General features: G+C 49.2%; 2 protein-coding genes across 4 annotated transcripts in view; one reads left to right on the top strand and one right to left on the bottom strand.

Moving 5' to 3' along the window:
* LOC310832603 (septin-4-like) overlaps positions 1-2,023 on the top strand; it is a 32,545-nt gene extending 30,522 nt beyond the window's left edge. Inside the window, exons 11-12 of the mRNA XM_083714698.1 lie at positions 238-337; positions 1,182-2,023. Coding sequence (XP_083570824.1) covers positions 238-337; positions 1,182-1,241 — 160 coding nt within the window. The 3' untranslated portion in view covers positions 1,242-2,023. The remainder of the gene's footprint in view (positions 1-237; positions 338-1,181) is intronic.
* A 3,915-nt stretch (positions 2,024-5,938) lies between these two features.
* Positions 5,939-12,472, bottom strand: part of LIMK1 (LIM domain kinase 1) — a 36,389-nt gene continuing 29,855 nt past the window's right edge. For all 3 annotated transcript variants that reach the window (XM_083714543.1, XM_083714542.1, XM_083714544.1), the window contains 4 exons: positions 12,311-12,458; positions 10,785-10,840; positions 9,568-9,725; positions 5,939-8,681 (listed from right to left, as the gene is read on the bottom strand). In XM_083714543.1, coding sequence (XP_083570669.1) covers positions 8,519-8,681; positions 9,568-9,725; positions 10,785-10,840; positions 12,311-12,458 — 525 coding nt within the window. In that variant the 3' untranslated portion in view covers positions 5,939-8,518. The remainder of the gene's footprint in view (positions 8,682-9,567; positions 9,726-10,784; positions 10,841-12,310; positions 12,459-12,472) is intronic.

A 12,472-nucleotide genomic window follows, 5' to 3' on the forward strand; every position in this document is an offset into this window, starting at 1 on the left:
TTGTTGGATGACTTTGTGACAGCCTTGTAGGATAGCAGTTAAGTGAGTAAATTTAAGGACCTCAGTGTGGGGTGGAGAAGAGCCAGTTGTTTAGGCATCTCTGAACAGCTGTGTCTTGCAGAGTCGGGGTGGTGGTGGTGGGTGCAAACACATCTCTGCTGCTTTTGGCCTTGATGGCTTCTCTCTCTCTCTCTCTCTCTCTCTCTCTCTCTCTCTCTCTCTAAAATAAATAAATAGCAAACTGACAAGAGAAAGTGGGACAGATTTCCCCATTCCGGCCATCCCCTCAACACCAGATGTGGAGACGGAGAAGCTGATCCGGGAGAAGGACGACGAGGTGAGTGGCATGGTGGTTACCTGCAGGTCAGATGAGAGCATAGCTGTCAACGTTTCCCTTTTTTAAAAGGGAAATTCCCTTATTCCGAATAGGATTCCTCGCAAGAAAAGGGAAAAGTTGACAGCTATGGATGAGCGCGAAAGAGATGGGAGCCCAGTAGGGCTGGGAAGTGCCCCAAACAGACCAAGAACTTGTGGCTGCAGGAGGCAGTGGGGGCCACCAACTTTGAGGATCACACAAATAGATGGAGAGGGCTGCCCCCAGTCGGAAGCAGCAGCAATGCCTCTGAATAGCAGTTGGTGGAGACCACAGGAGGGGAGAGAGCTCTTGCACTCAAGTCCTCCTTGAGGGTTTCCCTTTGGCCCCTGTGGATCCCGCCTGTTAGCCTGCAGGGCCCCATCACTTAGTGGTAGTTCTTTCAACTGAGCTCATTCTTTTGGGATGCTGGACACTTAAGCGGCCACCTAAAGTCACAAACTTGTCCGGCTAGTTCAGCAGCCTCCTGCCTTAGATTGCAAGCCTCACTGGGTACGGGACCCCAATAATTGGAAGGATCTCAGGGCATCATCCAGACTGACCCTGCCAAACCCTCGGCAGTATGAGTGATTCCAGATTTAACCGCTCCGAGATTTCCTCAATTCAGAACAGCCTATATATGAATTTGCTAACCACCAAAATAAATTGCCGTGTCTTCCTCTAAATCCCAAGGTGGAGTTTTTTCCTTGTGGCTTATCCACGCCAGAGGGAACAGAGCCACAATTTAAAAGACCCAGGCCCAGTATGAAGGGGGGTGCATAATGTTTGTGCCTTGCAACCCAGGTCTGATTCCCTCCCCCCTTTTCAGTTACGCCGAATGCAGGACATGTTGCAGAAAATCCAGCGGCAGATGGAAGATGCCCACTAGCCCCCGACCCCTCAGATCCTGCAAAAACACCTTTGCTCCTTGCGCCCCCCAGAGACACAAAATGTTTACATCTCAGCTGCTCCATCTGCCCTTCCCCAGTGCTTGGCCCTGACGATGCACCTTGCACCTTAAGCTAACAGTCATCTGATGCAATGATCATCGCCTTATAACCGACACTCCGCCCTGCTTCTAGATCGGATTTCCTAAGGAACGAGGAGCTCACCCGGGCGCCAAAGATTCTGCCTGCGACTCTCCAGCATGTGAGAATGTTCTGCCTCTTGCTCTCCTGCCTGACCTGAACCCTTTGGCAGCCGTCGCGATAATGATTTGGGTGCAATTCAAATACCTCCTTTTCCAGCTGCAGAAGGATTCAGCAAACACAGATTTTTTGCTCCTTGCTGATGGCAATGTGTGTCTTCGGATCATTTGCCCAGCAAACTCCACCATGGCAACCTTAGCTTTTGCCTCTGACTAGGTACCAGATTTTTTCTTTTTAATATGAGTCATTTCTCTGATCAAACACACCCTCTGCCCTCTCTGTTGCTGAAAACATGTGACAGGGCACTTTATAGGTGAAATTACAAATTCGAAACCCAGATGCATTATCAAACTGCCTGTTTGAGAGATCAAATTTTATTTATTTCATAAAATTTATACACCGCTTGATTGTAAAAAAAAAAACCCCAATCACCCTCAAAGCGATTTACCAAAAAGATAGAATAATGAAATTATCATTAAGAAGTGACATTGATAATTTAAGACTATAGGAAAGTTAAAGTAACAGTAGATGTTGCTGTGATAAAAGTTGGGAGTTTTTAAAAGGGCAGAACGGATATTATGTGGCACCTGGAACAGTGCCAGTTCTGCTGATTGAAGCAGTCAAGTGGGCATAAAGGGGTAAGGCAATCTCATGGGGTTGTTTTAAAAATTTACTTTTTTTTTTGCTCCTCTTAATATTTTTTAAGTTAATCTGAAAGACTATGGGTGTCAACTGGTGCAAGGTCTCCAATTAAAATGAATGGGAGTTCAGTATCTTTTTGCACCCAAGAAATCCTTGGTGGCTTTGTTCCTATGAATACGAAATACATTTATTTTATATCCGGGTTTTTTTGGGGGGGGGCAAAAAACCCAGCAACCCTCCCAGCCCCCATAATTGAGAAATGCTCAAAACAAAACACGGAATTAAAATAATTTTTAATATTTTTTTTGCAAGTTAATTTTATTAAGGACAATTGGCCTGAGAAATTTACTTCCTCGTGTCATAAGGGTTTCTGGCGCAAACTAGGAGAGCATCAGGGTGTGTTTTCTTGCTCAGTCAAATAAACCCAAACTGGAGCCAAATCGCAAAATGAACTTCTACTCGGTGGCCTAATTTGCTCAGAAATCTTCCAAGAGGTCTATAAACTTGAGCGACACCTTTTTCAGAGGCTGCTTCTGCATGCTGCAGGCATCCCTCGGAGCCGTGCTTGTGAGCCTGCTGCAACCCCCCCATCTCTGCTGAGCATCCATGCGCCATGCTAAGCTTGAAGAGATCGAGTCAGCGAGCCGAGCTGCACAATACCCCGTCTCCAAACCGTACATTCACTGTTCATGTGTAAAAAGGGGCTGGTGGTGAGAGATGGACTCAGGGGGCAGAGAGGTGCTGTCGAAGCCACCTGCTCCTCTGCACAGCCTTCTCCCTGGGGTTGTTGGAAGGGACCGCCGGAGAGTTGCCGGAATCCAAGCCCATTCCATGTGGAAGGTGGGGCAGATCTCCTGTTTCAAGAAGTGGCCTCCATGGGGAATGATCTGGAGAAGAAGAAGGACAAACCCTGGTGTGGACGCACCATCACAAAGTCTGCTTGCTTGCTTGCAAAGACTCCCTCATATTACCAGCATCTAGTTATCTGGAATAGGCTTCATCTGGCAGTGAAGGCTCTATTCCTTGTTCGCATCAGAGATACCTGCTAGTTTCCGTGGTGGCGATGCCTGAATTCTCTTGGTTTTAAGCTGCCTGCATGACTGGCTGTTGCAACATCTGGAGTTGAGCCCAAATTCAGCCAGGGACTCCGAAACCCCTGCCTGAGAGCTCAAAGAACCGTCACAATGGTCACCTTGTGCAGAAGCCTCTGCGTGAGGAAAGCCCATAAGACGCCGTGTCTCACAACCACCGCAGGCCCTGAATTTTAGGCCGCTTTTGCATCAAGCCACCAAACACGTAGATCAGGTTGCCAACTAACCAGGGAAGAAGCCACCCCGGCCTGCTCCTGTGCCTTCAACAGCACCTTGATTTGCACAAACCGGCAGCTAATGCTTTTCATGGTGTGGCAGGAAAATCCTCCCTCCTAACCCAAGTCCCATGTCTGCAGATTGACCTGCTATTAATGCACAGGAGAGCAGGGGCTGGTTGAAAAGTTGGCAACCCTAGCATAAGCTCAGCTTCAAAATACTCCCTTTTCTACTCCTTAGGTTTCTTACTGCCTTCTTGTTATTCCTTTATTGTTTGATATATTTATTATTATTGTCAATTATGGTTTACTGTTGATAATTATTATGTCCCGCCAGGAAGAGAAAAGTTACATTTCCACATGTTCCTCTGCATGAGATGTTGGCAAAATGCCTGCTTTTTCCAAGTCACTCAGTTTTAGATATTATTATTATTATTATTATTATTATTATTATTATTATTATTATTATTATTTTATTTTATTGCAATTGGAGTGGTGGAGCATTGACAAAGCTCTTTGGAAAACCAATTTGCTTTTGAGATGGCAGACCTTCTGTGGAGAGGTGACCCTCAGCCCCAGATCTACAAACTCTCACCTTTGTAGCATAGAATCTCAGAACAAAAGAATCCCTGGCTGTCAACCTCTGTTGAAAAACCTCTGAGAAAGAAGAGTCCACCACATTGTCTGGGGTGGGGGGCACCAGGTTGGCAAAGGATGCCTTAACTCCCCCTGCCTCAGCCTCTTATTTTGGGGAGCTGTGACGGAGGTTTGTGTTGGGGTGGAGAGGAATGATTGTTTCTGGTTTTGCTTCTTTATTTTCCAAAACTTGCTATTTTCTTACCAAAACCAGAGAGGGTCTATATCTTTGCACGGTCGTACCAAGAAAAGAGAAGAAAAGCTTTATTTATTTAAAAGCTGTAAAAAACCACAAAAATTATAGGTTTATACATTCAAATCGCTCCAGTCGAAATATTTTTTATCCTGCTAATAAATGTAGCTGATTTCCATGAGTTTGTTGGGGCCTTGTCCTGATTTGGGTCTGAAGCGTAGGTCCGTGTACTGCTGCGATAGCTCAGTTGGTAGAGCATTGGACTCTCAGAGTGGTGGGTTTGAGCCCCACGTTGGGCAAAAGATTCCTGCATTGCAGGGGGTTGGACTAGATGACCCTTGTGGTCCCTTCCAAATCTATGATTCTGTGATTCTTTGAATGCAATGTAAGGAGTCAGCATGTGGACTGTATTGCTCTGTGGCAATATTACGACACCAATATACAAATATACAGCGCAATTGTGATCGGAATACTGTACGCAGTTCTGGTCGCCTCATCTCAGAAAGGAGAGCACAGAATTGGAAAAGGTTCAGAATAGGACAATGAAGAGGATCAAGGGGATGGAGTTGACTCTCCTATGAGGAATGGTTGCAGTGTTTGGGTTTGTTTTTTACTTTAGAGAAATAGATATTTATCTTTCTCCCTCTCTTGTAACACTAAAACCTGGATCTGAATGTTGGATGACTAAGAACACATAAAAGAAAGTACTTCTTCACGCAGTGCCTAAACTGTGGAACTCACTGCTGCAGGAAGCTGTTGGGCCCACCAACTTGTAAGGCTTTCAAAGCAGATTCATGGAGGGACAGGGGTATTCAGTGGATACTAGCTGTGCTTCTGAATACCCATGGGGCTTCTAAATACCTGCTTGCTTATGTTCTCATAATGAGAGAGAGACACACTTGCAGGGAAGGCTGAGTTTCTGAAGCCCTGCATGACAGCCATTCTTTTTCTCCCCTTTCCCTCCAAAAAGCCCCTAGTTTTGAGCAGTACCATCACAAGTTTGGCAGCAGCGCATGGACAAGAAAGTGTGCCCTTTAGCTGGCTGGAGTCCAGAAGGTTGGAGGAGGGACTGCATAAGCAGAGCAGATGCCACCACCGCCAAGTACTGCTCCATACAGCTCCCATTTGGGGGTGGTTAGCCCTGGCCTCCTCCAGAGGGCATTTCATGGAATCCAGTAAGTGTCGAGTTGGAAGGGATCCCCAAGGGTCATCTAGTCCAACCCTCTGCAATGCATGAATCACAGCCAAATAATCCCTGACAGATGACCATCCAACTTCTGCTTCAAAACCTCCAATGGAGAGGCCCGTCAGCTTCCGTCTGTTCCACAGTCAAACAGCTCTTGTCGTCAGAAGGTTCTTCCTGTTTAAGTCAGAATCTCTTTTCTTGCCACTTGAATCCATTGGTTTGGGTCCTCCACTCTGGAGCAGCCAAAAACAAGGGTGCTCCATCATCCACCTGCTTTGAATGCAGAAGGTTCCAGGTTCAGTTTCCAGCAGCATCTCTCTGTAGGACTGGAATGTCCCCTGCCTGAAACCCTGGACAGCTGCTGCCAGCCAGTGTAGGTGATACTGTTAGCTGGATGGACCAATGGTCTGAGTCAGTACATGACAACTTCCTCTATCCCCCTTCCCCTCCAAGGAAACAACAGGAAACTGGAGTGTGGGGTGGAAATATCTTTTTTATTAATTCCACGTGATTTAATTCACATCCCTGTTTTGCAAATCCTCCGCCTCCCCTTCGGAGACGGCATCTAGGTTCACTTCCGGGTCAAAGTGCGTACAGATGCTTCACAGTCTATTTAAAAAAAAAAAAATCTCGCGTGCTCTTTCTTACCCACCCACCCAATGACTCCCCAAATTAATACTTCCCCGTAGGCGAAACTGAGGCAGAGTGAAAACATGGCAAAACTCCAAAAAGCGCCAAGGGCAGCTGTATATGAAAAAATAATACAAACTCTTCTCTTCAACTATGTTACAGAAAAAATAACCTGAATGTAGTGGGGGGAGGGGGGAGGAGGGGGCCTCAGACATAGCGCGCAGAAGCATCCCTCCCCAAAATGCAGAAGGCGGTGTGGAAGATCCCGCGCCCCCCCCCCCAGCATGGAAAAACTCCTTCAGATGCTGGGCCTAACCCTTCAGCAACCAGGGAGTTTAAAAGCATCTAGAGGGATGGCGTGGCATGGAGAAATCAATGCAAGACAAGAGGCCAGGATCCGACCAGCCCCACTAGCTGGCAAAAGTAGGGTGGGGCGGGGCTGGAGGTGGCTGGCCCAGGCCCCTTCACAAACAACAGAATGGGGGTGGAGTGGTCCAGAGAACAAAGATAGCAGCAAGGGGCTCAGGAGCCCCAAATGGGAGATCAGGATTTACTTGGGACACAAGGGGTGCACTCTGCATGGGCCCCGTGGAAATGCAACACTTCCCAGTTTGTTTGAAGGAGACCCCCATGGCAGAGGAGGCCACAGCCCTGAGTCACCCTGGCTCTGATGCCCCACACTCTCGCAAGCTTGCCATCCTCCCAGATGTCGCAGGAAGGCACCCAGTCAGGTCAACACAGACAGGATCAGGAATGATCCAAGTGGAGACCAGCGGCAGCGAGCGACTCAGTGACAATGCCAGTTTGCAAATAGTTTTTCCATTAAAATTCACCAGCATCTTAGTCCGAATATCTCATAATATGCTTTTTTTATACCATTTTTCCTAGTACAGTGGTACGTTGGTTCCCAAATGGCTTAGTTGTTGAACAAATCGGTTCCTAAACACCGCAAACCCGGACGTAAGTGTTCTGGTTTGCGAAAGTTTTTCGGAAGCCGAACATCCGAAGCGGCTTCCGATTAAGTGCAGCCAGTCGGAAGGTGCGCCTTGGTTTTTGAACAGTTTCGGGAGTCGAACGGACTCCCGGAATGGATTACGTTTGAGAACCAAGGTACCACTGTATGCATCTTTTTGCCGCTTATCGACTCCTAGAATGGTAGAGTTGGGAGGAGTCACAGCTAGATTGCAATTCTATGATTCTTCTCCATCTTCTCCAAGGTGCTCCTAAAAGAAAGGAGAAGCAGCAGGCCAGAAGGCCTTAAGGCCTAGCAGTGGGCCCCTTGCAAGAGTGTGGGCTCTCAAGAGATGCCCGATGATGCCAGTTCTACCTCCTCCGGGCCCAGCTCTGCTCCACTCCTAAGCTGTGGGGGTCCGCCTCAGACCTGGGAAGCATTTCCAGAGGATGCAAGCCTGTGTGCCCAAAGCTCTCCGTGGGAAAAAGAGGAGTGGGCCGATGTCGCAAATAACTCCCCGCGGCACGACAGAACCCCCACCAGCAGAACAGCAGCTTGGCATGGAAGGGCGAGGCAGAGCAGAGAAGCAGCTGGAGGGGAGGGGTCAAGCGCATCATGCCACCCCACAATGCACACCGAGAGCACTTCTCCAAATACCCACAACTAAGGGGCGACAACAGGTCCTCCACCAGCAGGGTTAGGAGACTGTCTAAGGGCATACGGACAGACAGACAGACACACACATCTGGGCACAGACAGATACGGACACCATACGGGCTCTGGGCAGCGCACAGGCCATGCCTTGAATGTTGCGTGTCACAGGTGCGAGTCCTGCGTCCCCTCGAAAGTGACCCACACACAGAGAACAAATGAAAGGGGGGCGGGCAGAGAACCAGGGGACGACGAAAACCTGAAGGCACCGCTTTGCAGGAGTGGGAGACTCTGCCCAAGGCAGGGAGCGAAGAGAGGCTGTTTGCGGGGCGCTGGAATGAGGCACCCCAGAGATTCTCCACCCCCAAAAGAAAACCTCACACACGCACACACACACAACGCTAGCTTGTGGAGCAATAGCCAGCCGGTAACAGGAAGGAACGTGCTCAGTGGGGTGTTCCAAGACTTTTCGCAGCCACAAAGCGTGCCAGGCAGAGGTTGGGGGCAGTGTGGGGCAAGGGGGCACCCCCCTTTCCCTTGCAGGGTTTTTGTCCAGGTGCCTCTCCATATACAAGGGTATTTACAAGAGCTTCAAGGTGCCCCTTTCGACGACTGTGCATGCCAGGCACAGATCCCACCCACTCCACCCCCAGGGAAAGAAGCAGGGAGAACCAGCTCCCAGCCACGCAGGATGCCACGGATGGACGTGGCCTCTTTGGACCCAGAGACCGGCTCTGGCGGGCATGGGGGGGAAGGGGGTGGACGCAGGGAGCTTGCAGGACGGCCCAGCAGGATGGGAGGCGTCTTCCAGCCCCCCGGCGCTCATTCTGAGACCTCAGGGTGCGCGGGGAGCCCGCCCTCAGCCTGCCGCTGCGTCTCCCAGAAGTCCCGCTCCAGCTGCTCCAGCTGGGAGATGAGGGGCAGCTGTATGGCCAGGTGCATCCGGAGGGCTTCCAGCCACTGCTCCAACCGGCTGAAGGAAGGCCTGGAGGAAGAGCAAGGAGGACATGAGGATTCGCTCTTGCAGGTAGACTGCTCCTGTGCATGGAGGCTCGACAATATCGTAAGAAGAGCCTACTGGCAGGGGTGCTGCAAGGGGTGGGGCCCAGTAGACATAGCCCATCCCCCATTCATCTCATGGACCTGTGGGTTTAGGGGATGTTGCAAGAGGGGCCAGGAGGTACTGCCCCCCCTAAAATTGATTAGGGGTGTTGCAAGGGGTGAGCCCAAGAGACACAGCCCTCCAATAGTTCTCTAAGGGGCCTGATTGTTTCTGGGTCAGGACATACATTTGTTGGTGGGGAGTGAATGGGTCATGATCTGAGAAAATAAACCAGGCACCCCCAACCTGCAGCCCTCCAGATGTTTTGGCTTACAACTCCCATGATCCCTAGCTAACAGAACCAGTGGTCAGGGATGATGGGAATTGTAGTCCAAAACGGAGTGCCGAAGGTTGGGGATGCCTGAAATAAATGATTTGAAGAAGAATCACAGAATCAAAAAACTTTAGAGATGGAAGGAGACCAAATTATCATCAGTCCCACCCCTGGCATTGCAGGAGTTTATCTGGAGATAACAAATGGGAGTAACTGAAGGATACTTTAATTGGGGTCTGTTGAGAATAGGAATAGGTGTTGGCGGGTGCAAATGATCCAAATAATGTCTCTGTGGGTAATCTGGACAGGGAAAATGGTTGCCCTGCCTCCTGCGACATTTAACTTCCAAATGTGAACCTACAGCTAGCTATAAATTACCATATGCAAATTAGGTCCTATGGGCCCACCCCTGAGGGACAGCTCAGAACATCCTGACCCCCTTTCCAGCACTGGATACACCTCCCATACATGGGTCCCCACCTCCTTGTCGCTTACCGTTTCTCGTGATCCAGATCGCAGCAGCGGACGGCAATGGGGAAGAAGCTTGGGGGGCAGTTGGGGGGGCAGTAGCGGTCCAAGAAGCCCCTCACATTCAGGCCAAAGTCCAGGGTCCGAGGCAGGTAGTCGGGGTCTGCGCTGACCCTCCCGATGATCTGTGTGCAACGGAGAGGAAGGAGGTGTTAGACGTGCCTCCCCACATTGAGGTCTCATCCAGGATTAGAACACAGATAAAAACTGGAAATGGCAAGAGATACCAACAACAGAAGAATGGCAGATGAAGATGTTGGACTTTTGGGAGCTGGCCAACCTGACTGGAAGAATCCGCGACCAGAAGGAAGAGGAATACCAAGAAGATTGGAAGAAATTCAAAGAATATTTAGCCAAATATTGTAACTTAAGATAATTAGAAATCACTTGGAAGTATCAAATAGGTTTAGGAGTAGATTAAGAATGGATTGTAAAGAATTAAGGATAAGAATACTAATAAAAGAGAAGAGGATAGTAAATTGAAGGAGTTAAGTTTAAAAGAAATATGATTTTGGAGATCTGTTACAAGGTGATACAATGAAATTCAGTTAGGGGGGATCTGAGGAAGTCAGTTAACAATGAAAGTTAAATTAGGTTATAAGTAATAAGTGTTTTTATTTGTCTTTTCTTCTTCTTTTTGTATTGTAATGTGTTTTCTTTAGTGTGTTTTGTATGTTATTTCTGTTACAAATTTGGAAAATTAATTGAAAAAATTGGAAAAAAAGGATTAGAACCCAGAGCCTAGCTTAAGAGGGACCCTAACACTAGAACTCGCAGCCATATTCAGGACAGATAAAAGAAACACCTTTCTAGTTAAACTGTGGAACTCCCTGCCACAGGAGGCAGTGATGGCCATAAATTGGATGGCTTTAAAAGAGGGCTAGACACATTCATGGAGGAGGAGAGGGGTAGCAATGGCCACTAGCCAAGATGGCTATGCTCTGCTTCCGCTGTCGGAGGCAGCGAGGCTTCCAAATAGTTTCTGAAAGTCCTGGACCTTTCATTATTCAGCTTCCTTGCATGTCCATTAGTTCAAGTGTCAAGTGGAAAAAGCTTTTCTCTATTCACGCACGCTTCAGAGAAAAAGGTGCACGGCTGAAATCCCAAGTGATTAAATCGGCAGGCAAAAAGGGCATGGTTTGGGAAAGGTGGTAGTAGCAGCCAGTGCAGCCAAGCCTACTTGCCTCGCAAAGGATGATGCCAAAGGAAAAGACGTCCACCTTCTCGTCGTAGCTCCTGCCTGCACAAGGAGAGAGATGGAGTCCGTTACCCAGGCATCAGGCCTACAAGCACTCTCTCAGGAACCCATTTCTCTGCCCACATGGTGCTGCCTGCGGACCCTGGTGCTCCTCTGTGCCAAAGAAAGAGCCATTTCACCAGGGCCACAGAGGCACAACCCTCGTGAGGGACATCTTCCCAAAAGTGCAGCTCAAACTGGATTGTTCAGCCCAGTCACCGAGGTCGCCTGGGAGCGCGCCGTCAACTGCTCCCCACTTTACAAGGCAAGGGGGCTGTCAGAGGAGCAGGTTTATCAGCAGGTCAGGAGGGTGACTCAAAGTCAAGTCAGCTGCTTCATTCGGGAAATTTGTATACAAAAGAGGTCACTCCGGCATGGCTGCCCTCACTGAAAATGTTGCACCTCTTCTTCTTCCTAGCTTTCCTCTTCCGGACGTCTCCCAAGGAGATGCAAACTCCGTTGGGGAGGAGGGAACCCCCTGCCTTGGGCTTTCCTAGCTTTCCGTTTGGCTATGTGTAACGCTCTGCGTGATCTTGGAATCAAAGGGTGAGGAGAGCTCAAGGCAGAGGGACTGGGCAACTGCTGTGAAGCTCTTGCAGTTTCTGGCCCCTCCCTGAACTCTTATTCCAACCCTGAGCTTGAAGTATAATAATAATAATAATAATAATAATAATAATAATAATAATAATTTTTATTTATACCCCGCCCTCCCTGGGCTCAGGGCAGCTAACACCAATAAAATGTCAGTAAAAACATAATAAGAAAAAAATAAAATAAAATACAGGTTAAAATGCAGTTTAAAATGTCCTTCTCCTCTCCTTGGAGGGATTCCTGCCTCGGGCTCTCTTTGTTCACCCAAGCTGCCTGTTTCTTCCCCCTCCCGGCTTCCTCCCTCCTCTGATCTGCCTCTTGTGTCCCCCCACCACTCCCCTGGGTCAGCGCCTTCTTCCTCTGTGGCTTCTCTCGGGAGTTCCTCGCCTGAAGACCCCGCCCCCTGCACTGCTCGTCATCCAGCCAATCCCTAACAGGAAGGGCCGTAGCTCAGGGGCATGCAGAAGGTTCCATCCCCAGTGACATCACCAGGGAGGATTGGGAAAGACCCCTGAGCCTGAAACCCTGGAGGGCCGCTGCTGCCAGTCAGTGCATGCAACACTAAGCAAGGCGGACTAATAGTTGGACTCAGTGTAAGGCTGCCTCCTGCATGTGGAACCATGGGGATTGGACTATTTGCACCTGCTTGGCATGCAGAAGGTTCCAGGGTCAACTCCCAACAGGGTTGGGAATGTCCCCCCTGAAACTCCAGAGAGCTGCTGCCAGTCAGTGTGGACAACACTGACCAAGATGGAGCAACGGTCTGACTCAAAGTAAAGCAGTTTCCCTTGTTCCCATGACCCTTCCCTTGCTCTGGAAGCTGAACGCCAAGCAAGGAAGCCCTGGCGATGTCCCCACTCGCCCTCCCTCTGTCCCACTCACCGTTGATCATTTCTGGAGCCATCCAGTAGGGATTTCCCACCACCGTGTACCTCTTCCTGCGGTCTGGCTTCTTCAGAGTGGCCAGCTGGTTCTTCTCATCGACCATCAGCCTTGCAAGGCCAAAATCGGCCACTACCACACTTTTGTTCTGTCCGGGGAGAG

Source organism: Podarcis gaigeae (assembly GCF_964106915.1).
Source record: "Podarcis gaigeae genome assembly, chromosome: 15".
In the NCBI taxonomy this organism is placed as follows: domain Eukaryota; kingdom Metazoa; phylum Chordata; class Lepidosauria; order Squamata; family Lacertidae; genus Podarcis; species Podarcis gaigeae.